Genomic DNA, 21,384 nt, shown 5'->3' on the forward strand with positions numbered 1-21,384 from the left:
GACACTGGAATGGAATGGCTGTCAGACATGTAGAGATGGGGATTTTTAGAAAACTGTGCAGTGATCTCTTAATTTTTGCCAGAGCTGTATATAACCAGCTTTACATAGTAAACTGGCCTGCTTTCTGTACTATTCAGAGGAAGCTACCACACTACAGATGTGCTCTCCCTTACCTTTCCACAATTTTTTTTTAAAGAGAACCCTTCAGGCGATTCATGCTGCCCAAACCCTGTCAGCATGAATCGCAGCCTGGCTGCACGATTGCATCCATGAATATTGCTTTCTGAAATGCTGCAGTGTTTTGGAGAAAATATACTTTGAAGATCCTAGACTGGTCCAGCCCTGCTCCAGGCCACCTCTTCCCAGCACTGCTTCAGGTGATTGACAGGTCTCTCCCTATGTATGGATTGTGCAGCATGCATCACCTGACCTGTTCTCTTTAAGGACTCCAATTTTTCAAAATACAAATTCATTACATTATAAATCCATCGAAGCAAAAAACTTGGCTGCAATGCACATGACAACCACTCAGTGGCCACACATAGACACTTATATCATAATCATCTCCCGAAAGAGAATTGTGAAATCATTTTTTTTTTTACCAAAAGCTGGTCATCTGGTATCATTACACTTGGGATATTACAAGAGAAAAGATCTGGAAGGATACAACTACAATGTAGTGCATCCTACCTTAGTAGATCAACTGGACAACAGTAAGTCTTGTACTGGTAGAATTGGGGCGGATTTACACCTCCCGACTTGCATCATTAAACAACAGCTAATCAGCTATTTGTTCGCGGACCGGCGGTCATTTAATAAACTGTTTAGACAAGCAGATCACATCTCCCGTGTGCACAGAACGATTGGTAAAAGATGATTTTGTGCACAATCATTTCACTCGACAAATGAGAATTTTGCACGTTCTTTGGATGATTGGCATAGTTTTTACCCTGACCGATTATTCTAGGATAATGATAATCATCCTGTGTAAATCCATTTTAAGACTAAATGTAAAAAATATATATTTACATAATGTATTTCTGAAATATATTATGATGCAATATAATAAAAAGTGGTAAAATAAGGATAAAAATTAGACCCCTTTCAAAGGCTCCTTGATGTCTGCACCATCCTAAGCACAGTAACAGGGGCAGCGTCCCCATTTAGTCCCTCGTCCCCTCTAGGCAACATTGCAACAGATGTGAAGACTTCATCCATGTACAGGCTATAATGGGCCCCGTCCCTCCATGGACCCTACATGGGCCCTACATGGGCTGACTCTGTGGCATGTTCACTGAATGCAGATGACCCTTGGCTAATGGTGTATTACATATCCCTTTACTTGGACATTTCACTTGCAGTCTGTAGTCTAGCCGAGCATCTTTAAAGAGATTCGACTGATCACATTTCTGACATTATCTAATGAAACTTATAGTTAATGGAAGTTAAAAGCTTGAGGGGAGGGAGCAAATGGAGCTAGTAAATATTTAATTATTTTACTACAAGGAGAGGATCTTAAAAGACAAGAGCAAATAAGTAATTATTCTTCCATTGACGCTTTACTTCTTCCTTACAAATACTAAAAAATATATAGTTAGTTTAGGCAACATGCACAGTCCCTCTCTCATTAACTTTCTCATTCCCTCTTTTCCCTTTATACTGTATATCAGAGTTAACTTGACAAGTCACTCATATTTCCATTAAAGTGGTAATCTACTACAGTGATGTTGATGACCTAGGATAGGTCATCTGTGTTGGAGTGCTGGTGGTCTGACCATCACTGTTCAACTTTTAAAGGGAATCTGTCACCCCCTGGGAGTTACCAGAACGCTACTATGGCCATACAGGGTATAGAAAATTAAATCTATACTTACCTGTATGGCCCATAGCAGAGGTCTGATTGCAGAGAAAAGTAGTTTTATCTTTTTGGTTTTCAACATTCTTGGCGTCCGGGAGACGCCAAGCAATGCCCGCCTATCTGATTATTATTCCCCTAAATCGCCACCTATCAGCCTAGTTACCATTTTCCCTCCCCCGAAGTCACAGGGCGCTGTGTATAGTGGCCACTGCTGGGTACTGTGGTTCATTCTTATTGAAGTGAATAGAAGTTAAGCTGCAGTGCACAGTATGTGGAGCTGTGCTGTCCCAACCCGCACACTGTTTACGTGCAGCCACCTGTGAAGCTATTAGCAGCTGATTGCGGGCCTGTCAGGTGTCACCCCCCCCAATCTACATTGATGTCCGATCCTATTGATAGGTCATCAATATCCAAGTACTCGACAACCTCTTAAAAACCTATATCAGAATCTTTGGGATTTGATCTCAGAATGTTTGGGCCAGCAAATATTGCCATGCCTTCTAATTGGGTCCATTCCAATTTTCATTTATCTTCACATGAATGTATTGACTAAGGCCCTGTTCACACTGCCATTTTGGCTTTTGCTCTTAAACGTATTGTCTAGGATAAGTAGTAAAGGTCTGCCTTTTTTTTAGAAATTAGTCCACAACTTTTCTTAGGTTAAATCAGATATAAGAAACTTGTATTATACCTAATCAGACAAATCTGCTTCTTTCTCCACCTATGAGCCACTTCTCCTCTGTTCTGCCTCCCAAAGTCATCATTTACTCTGATAAAAAGCTAAAATCCATGTTGGTCAAAGCAAGAGGGACTGTCACAGGCCTGAGGGATCAGATTACAGCTCTATTGAAGTCTATGGTGAAGGAATAAGGGAGAAGAAGAGAGGAACAGTGTGTTAAAGACAGGGGCACAGTCACACACAGACTCGTGTTATTGATTTAGTGTTAGTGTTTATTTCACTCCAGTGCTGGATTCACAGCAACATTTTCTCCACTCACTATCTCAAAAACAACTGAAAATTAGATATAGAGCCTGCAGAGGGAAAACTGGTAAAACATGAAGGATATAAGTCATATGATGACCAGTAAATAGAATTATGGACATATACAGATTAGACCACCTATTCTGAAAGGTCATCTGAAATGACACATCAAGTGATTAGGGCTAGGCTGCAATAATGAACACAACCAAAGGACTGGAGTGGCCTCCTTTTTCTACTCTTTATGGAACATTTGTAGAGACTCCAACAAATTCTTATGGATCTTGTCGACTTGAGGTGTCGGGTTCCATAATTTTACAATTTTATGGTGTTTCTAACAACAAGGAAAAGTGCTAGTGAATATGTTCTCCTTTTTGTCAAGAACGCTGAAATCCCATCAAAATTGGTCAGTTCATGCAGATAGTCTTTCACTCATTCCCGGAGGCATAATTTGAATTGCATTGGTCCAAATATAAAACCTTTCTTACTGCTTCCCAACCACCATGTGCCATTTATACCAGTATTATGCGGCAGAGGTTTCTTTCGACTGCTACCTCTGCATCTACAGCCCGGGTCATTTGGCAATGTTCTGAAGCCAATAAATGCAAGTCTTCCAGTAATGTAACCATTAACCCTGACTGCTCTTGTGCTCATTGTCTGGCCATACCAGTGTGGTTTGTATCAATAGATTCGAAATGAGATGAAAGCATTATTTATCACAGGTAATACAACAATGTTCACGTTTCAGCGGAGAGATCTGTAGAGTATGGCACTTAGAGGCCCAGATGGTAATTCATCAATTTATTCTTTCCAACCCTTATATCTCCAATTCACATTCAGTTATTAAGTACAGAGCAGATATATGAAGCCTTTCTATGCTCCCTTCAGAAATACAGTAAACTCATCAGACGATTGCTGAACATAAGTGTGGACCAAAATTGTATTTCAATGGTTATTTAGGACCATTTGCTCTATTAGCTGTAAAGGTTCTTAATATTACTTGATGGAAAATATTTGTCAGAGATGTAAAAGAAACCCTAAGTTACACTGGGTCTCTTGTCTTTACTTTGCTATAGATGGAAAATGAACTAAAAGGCATTTATATCCGAGGATCAGGCCATCTCATTAGCGCCTATTAGTTTGATCCGAAGACACTAATATTGTAGTTTACTTTGTTATTTTTTATAACCCTTTAAAGGTTTTCATTGCTTGACATAAAGGAGTGAGGACAACAATGGCTCTGTCTGTATGTCCACATGTTAACTCTGTCAGCTTTATCATAGGGACATTATGTGGATCCAGATCATCACCTTCAACCACAGAAGACTCAACAAATAAGTATGGTTTCCAGTCTGCGGAGGAACATTCATGCACATGATATCGCTGAACGCAATGAAGAGATTTTTCTGACTTCAAGGCTTATAGGTTCACTATAGTGTGTATGATCTTATGGTCAGTAATAACATGCATGGGCCCTGACAATCTCATGGATTCACTATGTGGTCTCAACTGTACATCACACCCTAGCCTCGCCCCTTTAGCGGAGCTGGCTGGAACCATTGTAAAAATGGCAAAAGTTGTTCAGAAATTTTGCAATGTTTCAAGCACTTTTATGCCAGAAAACTCTTTGACGAATCTGGGCCTAAATGTACAAATGGCAGGTGCAGAAGTTTTGTTTGCATAGATATATTCAATTTTCGGAAGTGTCTGTTTGGGCTTGCTGGGAATTGTAGTTGTGCAATAACTGGAAACCCCCAAGTTAGAGACTGTTGGTGAAGACAGAATTATTATGTAGCAGAGCTGAGGAGTTTTTCTTCATGTCAGGATGTTTACCATGTTAACTCATGAGGTTTCCGCATGGCTTTATTTGTTCCATGCTAGGAGTGTGCCTATGACAATTCATTCAGTGCTTTGTATCCTGGAGCCACATCCTTCCTCTCCGGTGTATTGATGTTGCTATTCCGGATGTCAGCTGAATGAGCTATATGGTAAATGGACTTGACTGGATATTAATGTGCAATTTCCAGAAATAGTGGTGTGTACATTCATATAATAGAAGAAAACATGTCCCAGAATGACCAAAGATGGGCACACCAGATCCAGATCCGCAGTCTATCTCATAACTACTAAGTATGGTCTTTTATTGATCGCTGTGAGTTTTATTAGTTATTTTTGACATTGAGTTACAGAAAAAGAAGCATTAATGTGAGCGGCTCCACACTGAGCACTACGTTCATTACAACTGTTAAAGGGTTACTCTCTTCTTCATGGATGGATAGAATTGGATAGTGATTGGAAAAACAAGCAACTTTTTAATTGATTTTTTGTTAAATTTTGACTTGTTCTTCTAATATTAACAATTTTCTTTTTGCTCATTTATTGTTTATTGCCAAGGAGATCGGCCACCGTTGCAGTCTAGCACTGGCGGGTGAACTAGTGCAGCACTTATAAGTTCTCTTATTGAGGTCGACCGCAGCTCACTGTTACTACCAAATTCCTGCCAGCTTCAGCCCCACCATGTTTCCGATGCTGCAGAGTCAAAGCTGCCTAATATGTGGATCAACAATGCTGCTGGCCCAAACTGTCACTCAAGAAGGAGCGCCCCCGCCCGGAAACCAGGAAGTCCTGAGTCTGCAGAGTGGTGGGCTCCTGAAGCTAAAAGATGGAAATAATCTTTTAAATACATTGAACGAACAACCCCCTCTTGCCCCCCAAGTATTATGGCTCACCTAAATCATCACTGCTGCAGCCACTGGTTTTAGGCTTAGCACTTATGTTTTGCATAAAGTCTGCAATAATCTTATTTCTGGTGGAATATTCTTGTTTAAAATCACCACCAAATCTGCAGCACCACAGGCCTTGCCTAAAAGTTCACATGAATAGTGAAACGGAAGTCACCTCTGTACATGGTCAAGGTGATTGTAGTATAAACAGATCTTTGTCTGGAAGGTTGGGTTTCCGATTAGTCACTTTTCAGGCACAAATGAAAAGGAAAAAAAAGCTCCAAACAAGTCCATGTAAAAGTCAGGTGCTAATCTCAGTCCCTTTCATTCACAATGACTGGAGTAGAAGTGCAAATGTGTGACCACCACTACATTCAAAGACAGAACACAGATAGCGATCAGACACCTATTACACATTCTGTGGATATGTGATAGGTTGTAATTCTGGGAAGATCCCATTAAAAAGCCCTTTTAATGGATAATTCCCATCTTGACATAAGCTGTTCCAGTCCAGGCTTCGGACAAAAGTCTGAATGCCATCTATGACTGCAGAGTGCCGAATAGTGACAGTGTGCTCTGCTCTCACTGTCATGATTCCCCTTGCAAGCCATTTGCATTGCATACTTGCAGTCATGCGCCGACTTTCTCCCCAAGTATTATGGCTGACCTAAATCATCACTGCTGCAGCCACCGGTTTTAGGCTTAGTCCGTATGTTTTGCATAAAGTCTGCAGTTGCCTTATTTCTGGTGCAAAATCCTTGTTGAAAATCACCACCAAATCTGCAGAACCACAGGCCTTGCCTAAAAGTTCACATGAATAGTGAAACGGAAGTCACCTCTGTACAATGTCAAGGTGATTGTAGTATAAACAGATCTTTGTCTGGAAGGTTGAGTTTCCAATTAGTCACTTTCAGGCAAAAATGAAAAGGAAAAAAAGCTCCAAACAAGTCCATATAAAAGTCAGGTGCTAATCTTGACAATGAATGGAGTAGAAGTTCAAATATGTGAAGATCCCATTAATTGGTAATTTCCATCTTGACATAAGCTGTTCCCGTCCAGGCTTCGGACAAAAGTATGCATGCAGTCTATGACTCGAAACTGTCGAATAGTGACAGTGTGCTCTGCTCTTACTGTTATGATTCCCCGTGCGACCCATTTGCATACTTGCAATTATGCGCCGACTAGTTTCATCCTGATTCTCTCAATTCTGCAAATTGCATACGTGCGGTCACGTGACACCCACTCACATCAGGATTATTGGGGAATCACAAGGAGTTCCCACAGACTTTTGACCCGAGCCAGGACAACCCTTTTAATGGCTTCATTATTTGTGCAGATGGCGTCAAACTTGATTGAGATTGGAAAAGGGAAGTGCGGTTATGGCATTCTCATACAAGGAGACTATAGTCTCTGGGCCTATAACTTCAAGGACTGATAATGCAACATAGAAGCAAGATATATTAAATCTGGTAGTATTACTTTAAATATGTGATCCTGAAAATGTGCTGGTAAAGCATTATAAAATGATAAAACAGTGTCATCACATCCATCGAGGTTCTAGGTTTCATTCTGAGCTGAGTGAAACCCTCTAAGAAGTAATGATCATTGCATTTTATTGCCCTTATTAGAGAGCAGAGTTCACATTTACAGTGTTAGTGCATATTCTATGCCTGTCCAGAGCTTCGTAATAAAATGTCTTGTTGCTATGTGCCAACCATAAACCGCTGTCACTGCCTGTAATTTGTGGGTTATAAAAAGAAATTACTGTCAGTATTTGAATATAGACCTTACTTTCCAGACTATACAGTGGGGAAAATAAGTATTTGATATACTGCCTATCAACCAGCAAGAATTCTGGCTCTCACAGACCTGTTAGTTTTTCTTTAAGAAGCCCTCTTACTCACACTCATTACCTGTATTAATTGCACCTGTTTGAACTCATTACATGTATAAAAGCCACCTGTCCACACACTCAATCAATCACACTCCAACTTCTCCACCATGGCCAAGACCAAAGAGCTGTCTAAGGACACCAGGGACAAAATTGTAGACCTAGAAGCTTGGTGAGAAGGCAACAACTATTGGCACAATTATTAGAAAATGGAAGAAACACAAGATGACTGTCAATCTTCCTCGGTCTTGGGCTCCATGCAAGATCTTGCCTTGTGGGGTAAGGATGATTCTGAGAAAGGTCAGAAATCAGCCCAGAACTACACGGGAGGACCTGGTTTATGACCTGAAGAGAGTTGGGACCACAGTCTCAAACATTACCGTTAATAACACACTACACCGTCATGGATTAAAATCCTGCAGGGCACACAAGGTCCCCCTGCTCACTACAGCACATGTCCAGGCCCGTTTGAAGTTTGACAACGACCACCTGGATGATCCAGAGGAGGCATGGGAGAAGGTCATGTGGTCAGATGACACCAAAATTTAACTTTTTGGCATCAACTCCACTTGCCGTGTTTGGAGGAAGAAGAAGGATGAGTACAACCCCAAGAACATCGTCCCAACCGTGAAGCATGTTGGGGGAAACATCATACTTTGGGGTGCTTTTCTGCAAAGGGAACAGTACGACCGTGTTGAAGGGAGGATGGATAGGGTCATGTATCGCGAGATTTTGGCCAACAAACTCCTTCCCTCAGTAAAAATCAAACAATGTGATTTTTTGGATTTTTTTTTTAGATTCTGTCTCACGCAATTGAAATGTACCCACAATAAAAATTACAGACCTCTCCATTCTTTGTAGGTGGGAAAACGTGCAAAATCGGCTGTGTATGAAATACTTATTTTCCCCACTGTATATATGGTAACAACAAAATGAAAACCTGTGCAATAATATTAAAATTTACAGTATTAAGAATGAATCTCCATCTTCTATCATCAGCTTAGTTTTAAGTCCAAACATTTCCGCGGGAATCTGTTAGTAGGACTAACCTTCCTAAGCCGTCTATATGGGTATGCAGGTCATAGAAACTTGAATAAAGTGATCCTTGATATCTGTGACCTGATGTCTAATTCCAGAAAAATCCACGTTTTTCCTAATAAGTAAATGAGCTGTTCAGGACTTTTGTCCGGACACTGACCTGCATGAGAATTTGCATCTAGAGCTTATTTTAAAAGGAAGGGGATGTTACCAGTGTGAGACTTGTAATGACTGACAGTCTGATGTCCTGATATCACTGACATCTCTGCAGCTGCAGTACTTCAGCTTCCATCTCACAGGCAGCCAGTGTGGGGGGAAGGGCAGTACTGCAGTGCTGACAGGACTATGAAAGTAGAGCTACAATTGCAGAGATGTTTGTAATTAGATAAAGCTCAGCTCTGCTTCACTATGTTAGTTATAATCACACACAGCTCTGCATTAAGATTAGGAGACCAGACTGTCAATCATTACATGTTTCACACTGGTAACACCCCCTTTAACTTAAAATAAGCTCTAGAGGCAGATTCCTTGGGAGATCTGTGTCCGGCCCATAGATCTTAACTGCTCATTTACATATTAAGAAAAACGTTGGTTTCTCTGGAACAAGACATTGGATCGAAGATATCAAGGTATCATTTTATTCAGCTTCCTATGACCTACATGCCCATATAGACGGCTTAGCAGGGTTGACCCTACTGACAGATTCCCTTTAATCCCCTGTATAGACATAGTATGTAATATTTAAAGTCTATCTGCTGTGACCAGTTGAGGGAACTTTAAAGCTGTTGGATACAATGTTGAATACAGTCTTCTAGGGTGTTATATCTGCCTAGGATCCCTCTAGTTGTAGCTGCAAGCAGGCAGCTTTCTAGCTATGTTTTGCAGAGGTATAGAGGCCTCGTCATCAAGGTAAAAATGCACAATTTTGCTGTTATTTTATTCCCTCTGCTCCCCTGGGTATTCTGTCTTTTGTTTGTTATGTTTTTTTTTTTCTTAAATCCACCATATGGTTTAGTTACATACATATGGGCCTTTTTCCATAGCGCTAATTTTTACCGTCTTTACCAAGGGGATGTGCAGGTGAGTTGGAGAAAATGACTACAAAGGAGTTTTTAAAATTGTTCACAGTTTTGTTTATTACAAGACAACCCTTTATCAGTGGGCACAGGGAGGTGAAGAAAATAAAAAAAAATGATACATAACTTCCGAGCTGGCGCTGCTCCTCTGTAGTCAGCACCGGTCCCCTAGAATAAACCTCCTGCAGGGTGTCACGTGAGTGCTGCAGCCACTGATCGGATGAAGAGCAGGAGAAACAACCTGGGGGACGCGGTCATGAGCGGGGATGGTCCGGGAGGTGAGTATGATTTTTATTTAATCTACCTGGGCTTTCAACTACTGGACAACCCCTTTTATTTGCAGTTGAAGAAAAAAGGTACAAACCTTACTGCGCTTTTGGACTTGGCTAATTGGATTAATACATGGCTCAACTTGGTAACTGTCAAATGAGACGACAAAAAGGATAATAAAACTCCTTCACAATGGAAATTCATAATTGACTGCGGTGAGAGTTTCTGGTTGTTGTCAGTCAGATTTCTGTAAAACTTGATACAAGTTCATGGAAAATGGAAAGATTATTAAATTAAATTATATGGTAGAGCAAGGACGATGTCAAAGAGTCAGGACAGAAAACTCCAAGGGATACACCTCGAAGATGGAAAATGCACAGCAAAACAAATGTACAATGAATGATTGGACAGAGGACTTAATATTTGTGACAGAAATGTAATAAACCGGCTAAATTATATGGGATTTACATATAGCCAAACCTAAACCAGTGCTCACACCAAAAGAAGAAAACAAGGTTATATTGAGCGAAGGAGAAACCATCATGGAGCCTGGATGAGAGTGACATTCAGTGATGGACCAGCAATCTGCACCGGCCAAGGAGATTACGACGGTTCCCCCATTTATGATATGAGGTTGCAAGCTTGAAAAAGGTTCACATATTGGTACTGAAATGTCACCACAATGGGCTTATGAATAAATAATCAACTTTTGTACATACTCTTGGTGTGATGCCTCCAGTCCTTCTTTTTTATCTGGATGGTATGTACCAGGGAGGCTTTGTACTGCACCCTCAATTCTTAAAGATGCTGCTCTCTCTCATGCATATGTACTTGGAGACACTGCCATACAAATACCAACCAAGAAATGAGTTATGTTTGCATTAATCCTATGAATCAAGATGTATCTAAAAAATGGCTCCAAAATATAAATATGACAATTGATATATAGTTGCATAGATATAAAGCACAAGTACAGTAGAATAAGGGAAGATTGAATCCCCTAAAGATGGTGGACTTTCCTAATATATAGATTCTTTTCTACCATATTGCAATGTCACCAATGACAGAGGTAGATAGAGTTGTGCTCAAAAGTTTACATACCCCGGCAGAATTTTTCCTTTCTTGGCCTTGTTTCAGAGAATATGAATGATAACAAAAAAACTTTTTCTCCACTCATGGTTATTGGTTGGGTGAAGGCATTTATTGTCAAACTACTGTGTTTTCTCTTTTTAAATCTTAATGACAACCAAAAACATCCAAATGACCCTGATCAAAAGTTCACATACCCCAGTTCTTAATACCGTGTATTGCCCCCTCTAACATCAATGACAGCTTGAAGTCTTTTGTGGTAGTTGTGGATGAGGTTCTTTATTTTCTCAATTGGTAAAGCTGCCCATTCTTCTTGGCAAAAAGCTTCCAGTTCCTGTAAATTCCTGGGCTGTCTAGCATGAACTGTGCGCTTGAGATCTCCCCAGAGTGGCTCAATGATATTGAGGTCATGAGACTGAGATGGTCACTCCAGAACCTTCACTTTGTTCTGCTGTAGCCAATGAGAGGTCGACTTGGCCTTGTGTTTTGGATCGTTGTCATGTTGGAACGTCCAAGTACGTCCCATGCGCAGCTTCTGGGTTGATGAGTGCAAATTTGCCTCCAGTATTTGCTGATAACGTGCTTCATTCATCTTTCCTTCAACTTTTACCAAGTTTCCTGTGCCTTTGTAGCTCACACCTCCCCAAAACATCAGCGATCCACCTCCGTGCTTTACTGTAGGAATGGTGTTCCTTTCATCATAGGCCTTGGTGACCGTTTATGGTTGTGGCCAAAAAGTTCAATTTTGGTCTCATCACTTCAAATTACCTTGTTCCAGAATTTTTGAGGCTTGTCTTGTGTTTTTCTTTGCATCCCGAACAATTTTCCTGGCAGTTGTGGCGAAATTTTTGTTGGCCTACCTGACCATGGTTTGGTTTTTACAGAGCCCCTGATTTTCCATTTGTTAATCACAGTTTGAACGTTGTTGACTGGCATTATCAATTCCTTGGATATTGTTTTGTATCCCTTTCCTGTGTTATACAGTTCAACTACCTTTTCCCGTAGATCCGTTGAGAATTCTTTTGCGTTCCCCATGACTCACAATCCAGAAACGTCAGTGGCTGGATGAAAGATGCAAGAGTCTGTTTGGATCCCAGAAACTCACTCAGCTTTTATGCACACACACTGATTACAAGCAAACAGGTTACAGGTCAGGATGTTACCTTTAGTAGCCATTCAAACCCATTTGTGTCAAATTCTGTGCATGTTATCAGGCCAAAATCACCAGGGTATGTGAACTTTTGATGAGGGTCATTTAGATGTTTTTGGCTGTCATTAAGATTTATAAAAACAAAACACAGTAGTTTGACAATAAATGGCTTCACCCAACCAATAACCATGAGTGGAGAAAAAGGTTTTTTTGTTATCATTCATATTCTCTGAAACAAGGCCAAGAAAGGAAAAATTCTGCCGGGGTATGTAAACTTTTGAGCACAACTGTATATAGAGTAAATATATAGTAGATATATAGAGTAAAATTACTTAGTGCATAAATTAGTAATTCATAGAAAATACATTGACTTATTTATAAAAAATAAAACACTATATACAAATATCCAATAAAGTGCAAAAGGAGTGTTTCATATAATTTGACATATCACATAGTATGGCATAAATGGGTGAGAAAATACTGTTGCATCCACATAAAATACCACACTGGACCAAAAGATATGAAACAGTAACAATTTTAAGACTGGATCAAACAAACAACATTGCCTCATGTTTTTGCGCCTGATGTGCGTTTCGCCGTTGCTTCATCAGGGGGACGATCCATTGATGGAAAATAAGCTTGGTGATAATGTCACTTTTCATTATGATAATATATCTTTCGACAAGAAAAAAGGGTGGTAAAATATTTCTTTATGGCATTAACTCAATGACAGTCTGGATCTAAGTACCAGTATATGGAAATTTGCAAAATTGGTCTACTGCAGAACTCCTCTGACAACCGTTTTTCAAGGAAGTTTGAACCTGTTCAATCTAGAATATTATTTAACATTAGTGAAGTTCATGCCTTACAGAATTAGGTCATCATTTAAGTATGAGGAGTATCCAAGTACTTATAGGAATTTATTCTGTTAATTCCATATTTTCCTCCCCTACTTGGTCTGAATAAATTATCAAATTACTTTCATTTTTTTCACAAGCTGTGTTGTGGAAAAATTTTGCATCTTTTGACGTTTCGTTTTGGCCAGCACTGTCAAAATGGGTGGGACGGGGGGTGTGAATCCACAACTTGTCTAATTCATGACCAGCTGTGGTGTACCTTAGGCCAAAAATCTTATTTCTGTCACTTCGCATTGGGCTTCCAATCAGATAGGCCCCTAGTTAAAAACTTACCCTGATCCTGTCCAGCTCTTTTCACTAACTATTTATATGAACCTGGAACATGCCTTGAAATGTAATTGACCATCTTGATTTACATTGCAATATATAGTATAGCATATGCATTGGCCAATTTTACACGAGGTTTTGAGTAAAAGGCTGTTTATAACATAAAATGTTTCCATTATTTATGCAGATCCCAAGCCCGGACCTGAAATATGGCTTTCGATTCAACCTCCTTCCTGGACGGCATGGTTGGAGTAGGGGACATGATTCTTCTTCCAACTCTCAATGAAGATTCTCTACTCCAGAACCTAAAGGAACGTTTCAAGCATGATGAGATCTATGTAAGTACAACCACACTCATCACATTATATATCACCTGCTTAGCTTCTATTCACATGCCATTCTGCCTACATGCCTTGTGCAACATACCTGGCGGCGTCTTTGCATAGTGGTCCATCTCCCACTGTGCAAGAGCGCGCACTTGATCTCCAATCCAGAATGTCTCTCTGGCTTCCCTCCATGCTGTCTGTTTGCTTCTGTGTGCTGCTGCTTAAGGGCGGCGCCCGATCACTTCCTGCTTTTTGTACCTGCTGCAGGCACACCCCTTGTGCGTCCTCAGCCTATTGCTGTCTGTCACCTGGTATTTAACCCAGCTGCTCCAATTAACCCATGAATGAGCATTGTGTTTCATTCAGTGTGCTCTTGCACTCTGAATGTGCCAGGTCCCTTCTGTGTTCTCTTGTCTGCCTATCCTGGAGGCTGTATTTCCAGGCCTGTCTGAACACGCTCCTAGCCTGTTCCTCTCGCCCTCTAGGGGCTGCATTCCTAGACCCACTCCTGTATCTAGTCTGTCCTGTCTGAACACGCTCCTAGCCTGTTCCTCCCGCCTTCTGGGGGCCGATTACCTAGACCCGCTCCTGTATCTTGTCTGTTCTGTCTGAACACGCTCCTAGCCTGTTCCTCCCGCCTTCTAGGGGCTGCTACCTAGACCCGCTCCTGTATCTTGCTACTGTGTCTGTTCTTGTCTGTATACTCTTCTAGCCTGTTTCCCGTGTTTCTCTATGTCCGTACCTTTCCTTTTTCTGCAGAGTCTGAACTCGTACCTAACTCCTGCTCGTTGTCACTGTACTCCCGTTTGTGAGTTTGTGGTCCACTCGCTACTTCACTGCAAGTACCCTGTGGGTATCTGGTTCTGCCTTTCCCTTCCTGTCTGTTCCGTGTGAACAGAGCCCTGTCCCCCCTGCTCTGCCTTGCTCACCGCTCCGGCGGTTCTAGCCTGCTCTGCCTTTGCTCACCTCTCCGGCAGTTCTAGCCTGCTCTGCCTTTGCTCACCGCTCCGGCGGTTCTAGCCTGCACTGCCTTTGCTCACCGCTCCGACGGTTCTAGCCTGCTCTGCCTTTGCTCACCGCTCCGGCGGTTCTAGCCTGCTCTGCCTTTGCTCACCGCTCCAGCGGTTCTAGCCTGCTCTGCCTTTGCTCACCGCTCCGGCGGTTCTAGCCTGCTCTGCCTTTGCTCACCGCTCCGGCGGTTCTAGCCTGCTCTGCCTTTGCTCACCGCTCCGGCGGTTCTAGCCTGCTCTGCCTTTGCTCACCGCTCCGGCGGTTCTAGCCTGCTCTGCCTTTGCTCACCGCTCCGGCGGTTCTAGCCTGCTCTGCCTTTGCTCACCGCTCCGGCGGTTCTAGCCTGCTCTGCCTTTGCTCACTGCTCCGGCAGTCTCACTCTGCTCTGACTCCTTTGCTCACTGCTCCGGCAGTCTCGCTCTGCTCTGACTCCTTTGCTCATTGCTCCGGCAGTCTCGCTCTGCTCTGACTCCTTTGCTCAATGCTCCGGCAGTCTCGCTCTGCTCTGACTCCTTTGCTCACAGCTCCAGGCGGCATTGTCCTGCTCTACTCTTGCTCACCGCTCCAGGCGGCCTCGTCCTGCTCTACTCTTGCTCACCGCTCCAGGCGGTCTCGTCCTGCCCTGCTCTCGCTCACCTCTCTGGGCGGCCTCACTCTGCTGTGTTTGTCTGCCACATCTGTGGTTCTGTTCCTGAGTCCCAGTGTGTACTGGGTCCTATCCCGCCTGTGTTCCTACCTGCTAGTGCCTCCCTGTCTGCACTCTAGCCGTGCTTGCCTGTACCCCCCTGCCTGCATACCCGCCTGCCTGCATACCAGTCGTGCCTGCCTATACCCACCAGTCTGTGTGCCAGCCTAACCAGTCTGTTCCTGTATTCCCCTGTGTGGGTCAACAGCCGTGTCCGGGGTCTGTCCTGGAGTAGCACCTGGTCCCTCTGCTCGGTTCCTCCTTGGTGCACTGGCATCGTATGCCGTCGTGCGACCCTGGTCGGATCGGGTGAATACCTAGTTACGCCCCTCCAGGCATTCACTCTCCGGCACGGTCCAGTGGAATCACACGCACACGCTGCTCTGCTCGGGCGTGTGCATTACACCTTGTATGTATATTAATATTGCTTTTAATAGTACTTTTTATATTCGTATTACTATATTCTTTATATGAATATTGTGGGGTGGAGTAGATTACATTCAATTGTGGCTGCACACAGATTCTAAGCTGAATATAAATCTAAAAAATAAAATGAAATGTTTATTTTTTTGGCTTGTACTCGGCCAAAGTAGTAATTGAAATAGATCAATAAAGTGTACTTAAGTGAGCAGACGTATTCTTTCATTTTATAGAAAATCTGCATTATTTATGTACTCTATTTAAATTAACTCTCTGTTTCCAAGAAAAAACAAAAAAAAACAAGCATAACCCTTTTATAGTAGTGGATGTGACTGTAGGAGATGAGCCTGTGAAGACACAGGCTAAACCCACTACTTACAAGTGTGACCTTGCCAAAGGTTCTGCATACTAAGATAAGATAGAAGAAGATAAGAGAATAGCATGAGCCATGAGCAAGGATAGGATAAGTGGAAGATGGCACGTAATAGTAGTAATGAAGCCGTCATATTGCCGTGTGATAAGATGCATACCAATAATTCTCCATCTTTGGGCATTTTGAACATGATTTATTAGATTTTTTGTGATAAGAAATGTAATGGTTATTTTTCTTTATCTGTTTCACCCTCCTCCACCATGGTTGCCTTTGCTTGACGTATGTTTTTTCAATCATACTTTGTATCACCACTTTTATACCTTTACTATTGTTGTAAAATTGTAGTATGTGAATCTGTATGTGATAGTGTAGAGTAACAGCCAGTATAGGACTGGGATGCCAAGGGCCCACCAGTAACATTGAATCCAGGGGCCCAGTGTTCAGCTGCATGTTAATATTACATCACCCTCATTCACAAATGTATATAATAATAAACTGAGTAGTTAGTTGCATGAATGATGAGATGCTGCTTTTGTAAATCAAGTGTATTGTGTCAGCTGTTACTCAAAAAGGGGAGTGTGGAGCCCTGTCCTGCACAGGGGCCCAACAGGGGATTGACCTCTTACCCTGTGGGCCAGTCCAAGACTAGTAGCAGCATTATTTGCCATTAGGTCCAATTTTGTTTTGTTGCTATGCATAAAATATAAAAGTGATTAAAAAGACGCTAAGTGTTTATTTGACATAACATGACCTGTGGCACTAAACAACCGCCAACAATCGACTACATGATTTCTGATTGGTGGTGTCTCACACAGTGTGGGAAAGACTAAGTACAACACAAAGGCATGAGGGGAAGGAAGCCCAGGCACTAGGGAAAGGGGGAGTGGAGATCCCTAGGCAGATCTAATAACACCCTGCCTTCCCTACCATCCCTATATTGGTTCCACACCAATCCTAGAGCAGGAAGCTTAAGCCCTGTATATCCCTAGAGCTAGGCCCTTGATAGGGAGGGGGGTGAACACTGGTCAGACCCCACTAAATTAAAGACAATAAGGGAGACAAACAAATGGGGAAACTTAGCTTGAGTAGACACCAGAGGGATAACACCAAACGTCCTCCAAGGGCACCAGAGAGGAAGCTAAACTACTGCTATAGCTCCAAGCCTTCACAAGGGAAAATGTGAATATCACCGGCGACTCCCTGCAGCAGACTGAGAGTTTATAAACACCCAGACCAGGGTGTGTCAATCAGAGCAGGAGGGAGGTTGCCGCTGGGTCCAAAAGTGAGAAGGATTTAAGAAGACGTCTGCAATGCCAAATGCAGTGAACTTCTGCAGCCAGATGCAGAGCGACTCACATCTGACGCACCCGTGACAGGCGGTCATTTATTAGTCCGTAGATCCCATGCGCATAGAACGATCTGTACTAGACCAGTAATAGATTGTCTTGTGCGCATAGGCTATTATTCTGACCACCACAAGTCACCTTAACATAACATGATTTGCTGGTGTAAATGATAATTTTTAAGCTTGACAAAAAATAATTTCATCCGGTGAATAACATTTTTGTTTGTTCATCAGGAGATTGGCAGCCTTTTTACACTCCACGATTATCAGGAAATTAACCTTCCTAGGAACTCTTGTTCTTGATAATCGTGCAGCACAAATGCTCCCTTAGTATTAATGAACACGTGATAATATATGTGTCTATGTTTTTCATCACAAATGCTTTTCGGCAACTATTAGCTCTGTGTTTACTAGAGCGTAGACTTAGGGGCCATCCAGATGGAGCTATCATACTTTGTGAACAATTGAGGCTGGGCATGGTAGTGTATAGATATGAGCAATGGTTTCGTGGTGACGTTGGACTTTTTCATACCCAATAAATGTTAACTAAATGCCACAGGCTACCAAATTATTGCTGCCAACATATGCATCTCTTTTCAGTCACATCTCTGCCATCTCCTGGCCATTAGGGATGTGTTTTGAGAAGTTGGGGAAGTGGGAGACACACAGAATCAAAGAGCAACCAAGAGATCCGCAGCAGCTGCCGGATGGTATTATGTTAGTATGGATTATAATCTGTAACCAATTTCCTGCACCATCAGAGGTCAGGTTATGCTGAACATTGTTCCTACCATCTATGGAAAGTGTTATGTAAAGAAAAGGAGGCCATTCTTTATAATTATCCCATTCATGCAGAAACTGAATAGTTGTCATATGTCAGGTTGCATGCCCACACCTATTCCACACCGTCCACTCCTATAAATAAGACTATGGCACTACTTATAAATCAGCCCTGTTTCATCCAATGAACCAGAAAACTTTTACAGAAGCTCTGTGATTTCTCCTGTTTTATGTATGTATCTCACATGCCCTCTGCTATATTCCAGACCTACATAGGAAATGTCGTCATATCAGTGAACCCCTACAAGCAACTTTCCATTTACACACCTGAGAAAGTGGAAGAATACCGAAACTGCAATCTGTACCAGCTGAAGCCACACATGTAGGTGTAATAAAGGGAACCTTTGTATTGATTTGGAAACTTCCATCAATCAGTAGTTACTGTGTATATGTATGGAAATCACATACCACAGTAAAGTCATCCACCCGAAGGGGAAGCAAAGTCAATAAAGTGCAGGTGTAAGCACAGGTCTCAAAGGGCAGGTATCTCAAAGTGCAAGGTGAAAGATTTAATAGTCTGTAAAATGTCCATAGACGATCCAGAGATGACAGACGTTATTCATGTTTTTACTTAACTGCCCTATAAAAAAAATATACTTATTAAGTGCAACTGCATAAAACATTGTACATGTAATAGACAATTCAAATACAAAAGCAAATCCATACAGGTTAAAGGGTTTGCCCAGGATTTTTTTTTTTCATGGGCTTAAAAACTAACAGGTAGGTAGTTGCTGACTACCTGCCTGTTGTACCCAGCGCCTGCTCAGAGTGGTCACAGACCGCTACTGGCGGCATCAGAGCAGCTCTTCTTCTTTCTTTGGGCTGCTCTTTCGACAGGGCTTGACTGCTGACATCATGCTGATTAACAGCCGGCTGCCCGTAGTTAGGCAGTGATGTCGGCAGTCACACCCCTTCAACAGAGCCGAGCAGAAGAGAAGCTGCTGCTCTGTCAACGTAACGTCAGTGGAAACCACTGAATCGCTAGCAGAAACGGTCTGTGACCGCTCTGTGCCGGCAGAGATTGGCGCCTTGCATAAAAGGCAGGTAGTTAGCAATTACTTGCCTGGTGGTTCTTAGTCACATTGTGAAAAAAAAAAAAATAGTCCCGGATAACCACTTTAAACTACTGTATGTATCTACATTTTTTACACATACCGTATATTCCGGCGTATAAGACGACTTTTGAAGACTGAAAAATCTTCTGTCTAGTCTGGGGTCGTCTTATACGCCGGTAATGCTTTTGAACTTTCAGAAATTGACATGCGGGGATACTCTGGGGGTGTTAATAAGCTGCCGTGGCCGTATCCCTGTCATGTCGGAGTTAATATAAGGTGGAGGGAGTTAAAATACGGCGGCGGTAGGTCCAGACGGTCAGCGCTTCTGTGCTAAAACTGACACATCGCTGCGTATTCCCAGCTCCGGACACAGCGCAGGGCTTCTGTGCCGACAGCTTTCACTTGTCACAGAAGCGCTGCGCTGTGTCCGGAGCAGGGAAGTTCGCATCGCTTCTGTGACAATATATGAAAAGCCGGCAATTCAGCAGCGGCATAAGCCGGCACCCGACAATTTAGAATAGAAAGAATAGAGCATCACACATAGATTAGATAGATAGAAACATGTCAGTCACATATATATGAAGTACAGTGACAGTATTGCTTACTGTACTTGTCATTTAGTGTAAAGGATTTATTAAAACAAATAATAGTGTTTTCATGCACCGTCTCTTTAAAAAAGCCGGCCGGCAATTCAGCATCTGTACCCGACAATTTATAACAGAAAGATAGAGCATCACACATAGATTAGATAGATAGAAACATGTCAGTCACATATATATGAAGTACAGTGACAGTGTTGATTACTGTACTTGTCATCTAGTGTTAAAATAACGGATTTATTTAAAAAAAAATTGGCGTGGGGTTCCCCGTAATTTTAGTCTCTAGTGGAGGTTAAGCAGACAGCTGGGGCAGATGTTTGAAGCCTGGGAAGGGGGTAATACCCACGGAGCTTCCCAGGCTACTAATATCAGCCCCCAGCTGAATACCTAGCCTTTACTAGCTATTAAAATGGGGGACCCCCCCAAAAAAATGACGTGGGGTCCCCCCTAATTTAATAGCTAGCAAAGGCTAGGCAGACAGCTGGGGGCTGATATTAATAGCCCAGGAAGGGAGCCATGAATATTGGCCCCCTCCCAGGCTAGAAACACCAGCCGTCAGCCGCCCCAGAAATGGCGCATCCATAGGATGCGCCAATTCTGGCACTTAGCCTCGCTCTTCCACGCTGCCCTGGTGCGGTGGCAGGGGGTAATAGGGCTGGGGTTGATGTCAGCTTATAATGCCAGCTGACATCAAGCCCAGGTTAGTAATGGAGAGGCGTCTATAAGACACCCCCATTACTAACCCCATAGTAAAAGTTAAAAAAAACACAAACACCCAGAATAAAGTCCTTTAATTGAAATAAAGACACAATTCTTTATTGTTCTAAATTAAACCATACTTACCATCACGCCCATTCCAGCTGAAGCCAACGATCTCCTGCAATAAAAGTAAAATAATAAAGCAACCTCATCCTTACCTCTCCATGGTTCCCAGGACCGATCCAGCTCTGCTACATTCACATGACAGGCTGGACCGCAGCAGAACGCTGCCATCCAGCCTGTCATCCCGCAGACACTGAGAAGCGCAGGCATGCTTGCGCTCTGCAGTGTCTGGCTGTGACGGCATCCAGATGAGCCGACAATGAACTCAGCTCACCTCCTGGACGTCCGTCACTGACAGCGTGGGAAACTTCTACTGCGCATGCGGGGAGCAGGAGAATTTTCCCACGCTGTCAGTGACGTGCATGAGGTGAGCCGAGTTCATTGGACATGATCTCGGCTCATCTGGATGCCGTCACAGTCAGACACTGAGGAGCACAAGCATGCCTGCGCTTCTCAGTGTCTGCCGCATGGCAAGCTGAACGGCAGCGTTCTGCTGCGGTCCAGCCTGTCATGTGAATGTAGCAGAGCTGGACCGGTCCTGGGAACCATGGAGAGGTAAGGATGAGGTTGCTTTATTATTTTACTTTTATTGCAGGAGATCGTTGGCTTCAGCTGGAATGGGCGTGATGGTAAGTATGGTTTAATTTAGA

At 42.6% G+C, this 21,384-nt stretch overlaps 1 protein-coding gene across 2 annotated transcripts in view; it reads left to right on the forward strand.

Annotated features, from left to right (window-relative positions):
* MYO1A (myosin IA) overlaps window positions 1-21,384 on the forward strand; it is a 106,775-nt gene that overhangs the window by 8,723 nt on the left and 76,668 nt on the right. For both annotated transcript variants that reach the window (XM_073663351.1, XM_073663352.1), the window contains exons 2-3: window positions 13,446-13,596; window positions 18,465-18,580. In XM_073663351.1, coding sequence (XP_073519452.1) covers window positions 13,468-13,596; window positions 18,465-18,580 — 245 coding nt within the window. In that variant the 5' untranslated portion in view covers window positions 13,446-13,467. The remainder of the gene's footprint in view (window positions 1-13,445; window positions 13,597-18,464; window positions 18,581-21,384) is intronic.

The sequence above is a fragment of the Phyllobates terribilis genome, unplaced genomic scaffold (genome assembly GCF_046119375.1).
Source record: "Phyllobates terribilis strain yellow unplaced genomic scaffold, ASM4611937v1 Scaffold_2__4_contigs__length_985480577, whole genome shotgun sequence".
In the NCBI taxonomy this organism is placed as follows: Eukaryota; Metazoa; Chordata; class Amphibia; order Anura; family Dendrobatidae; genus Phyllobates; species Phyllobates terribilis.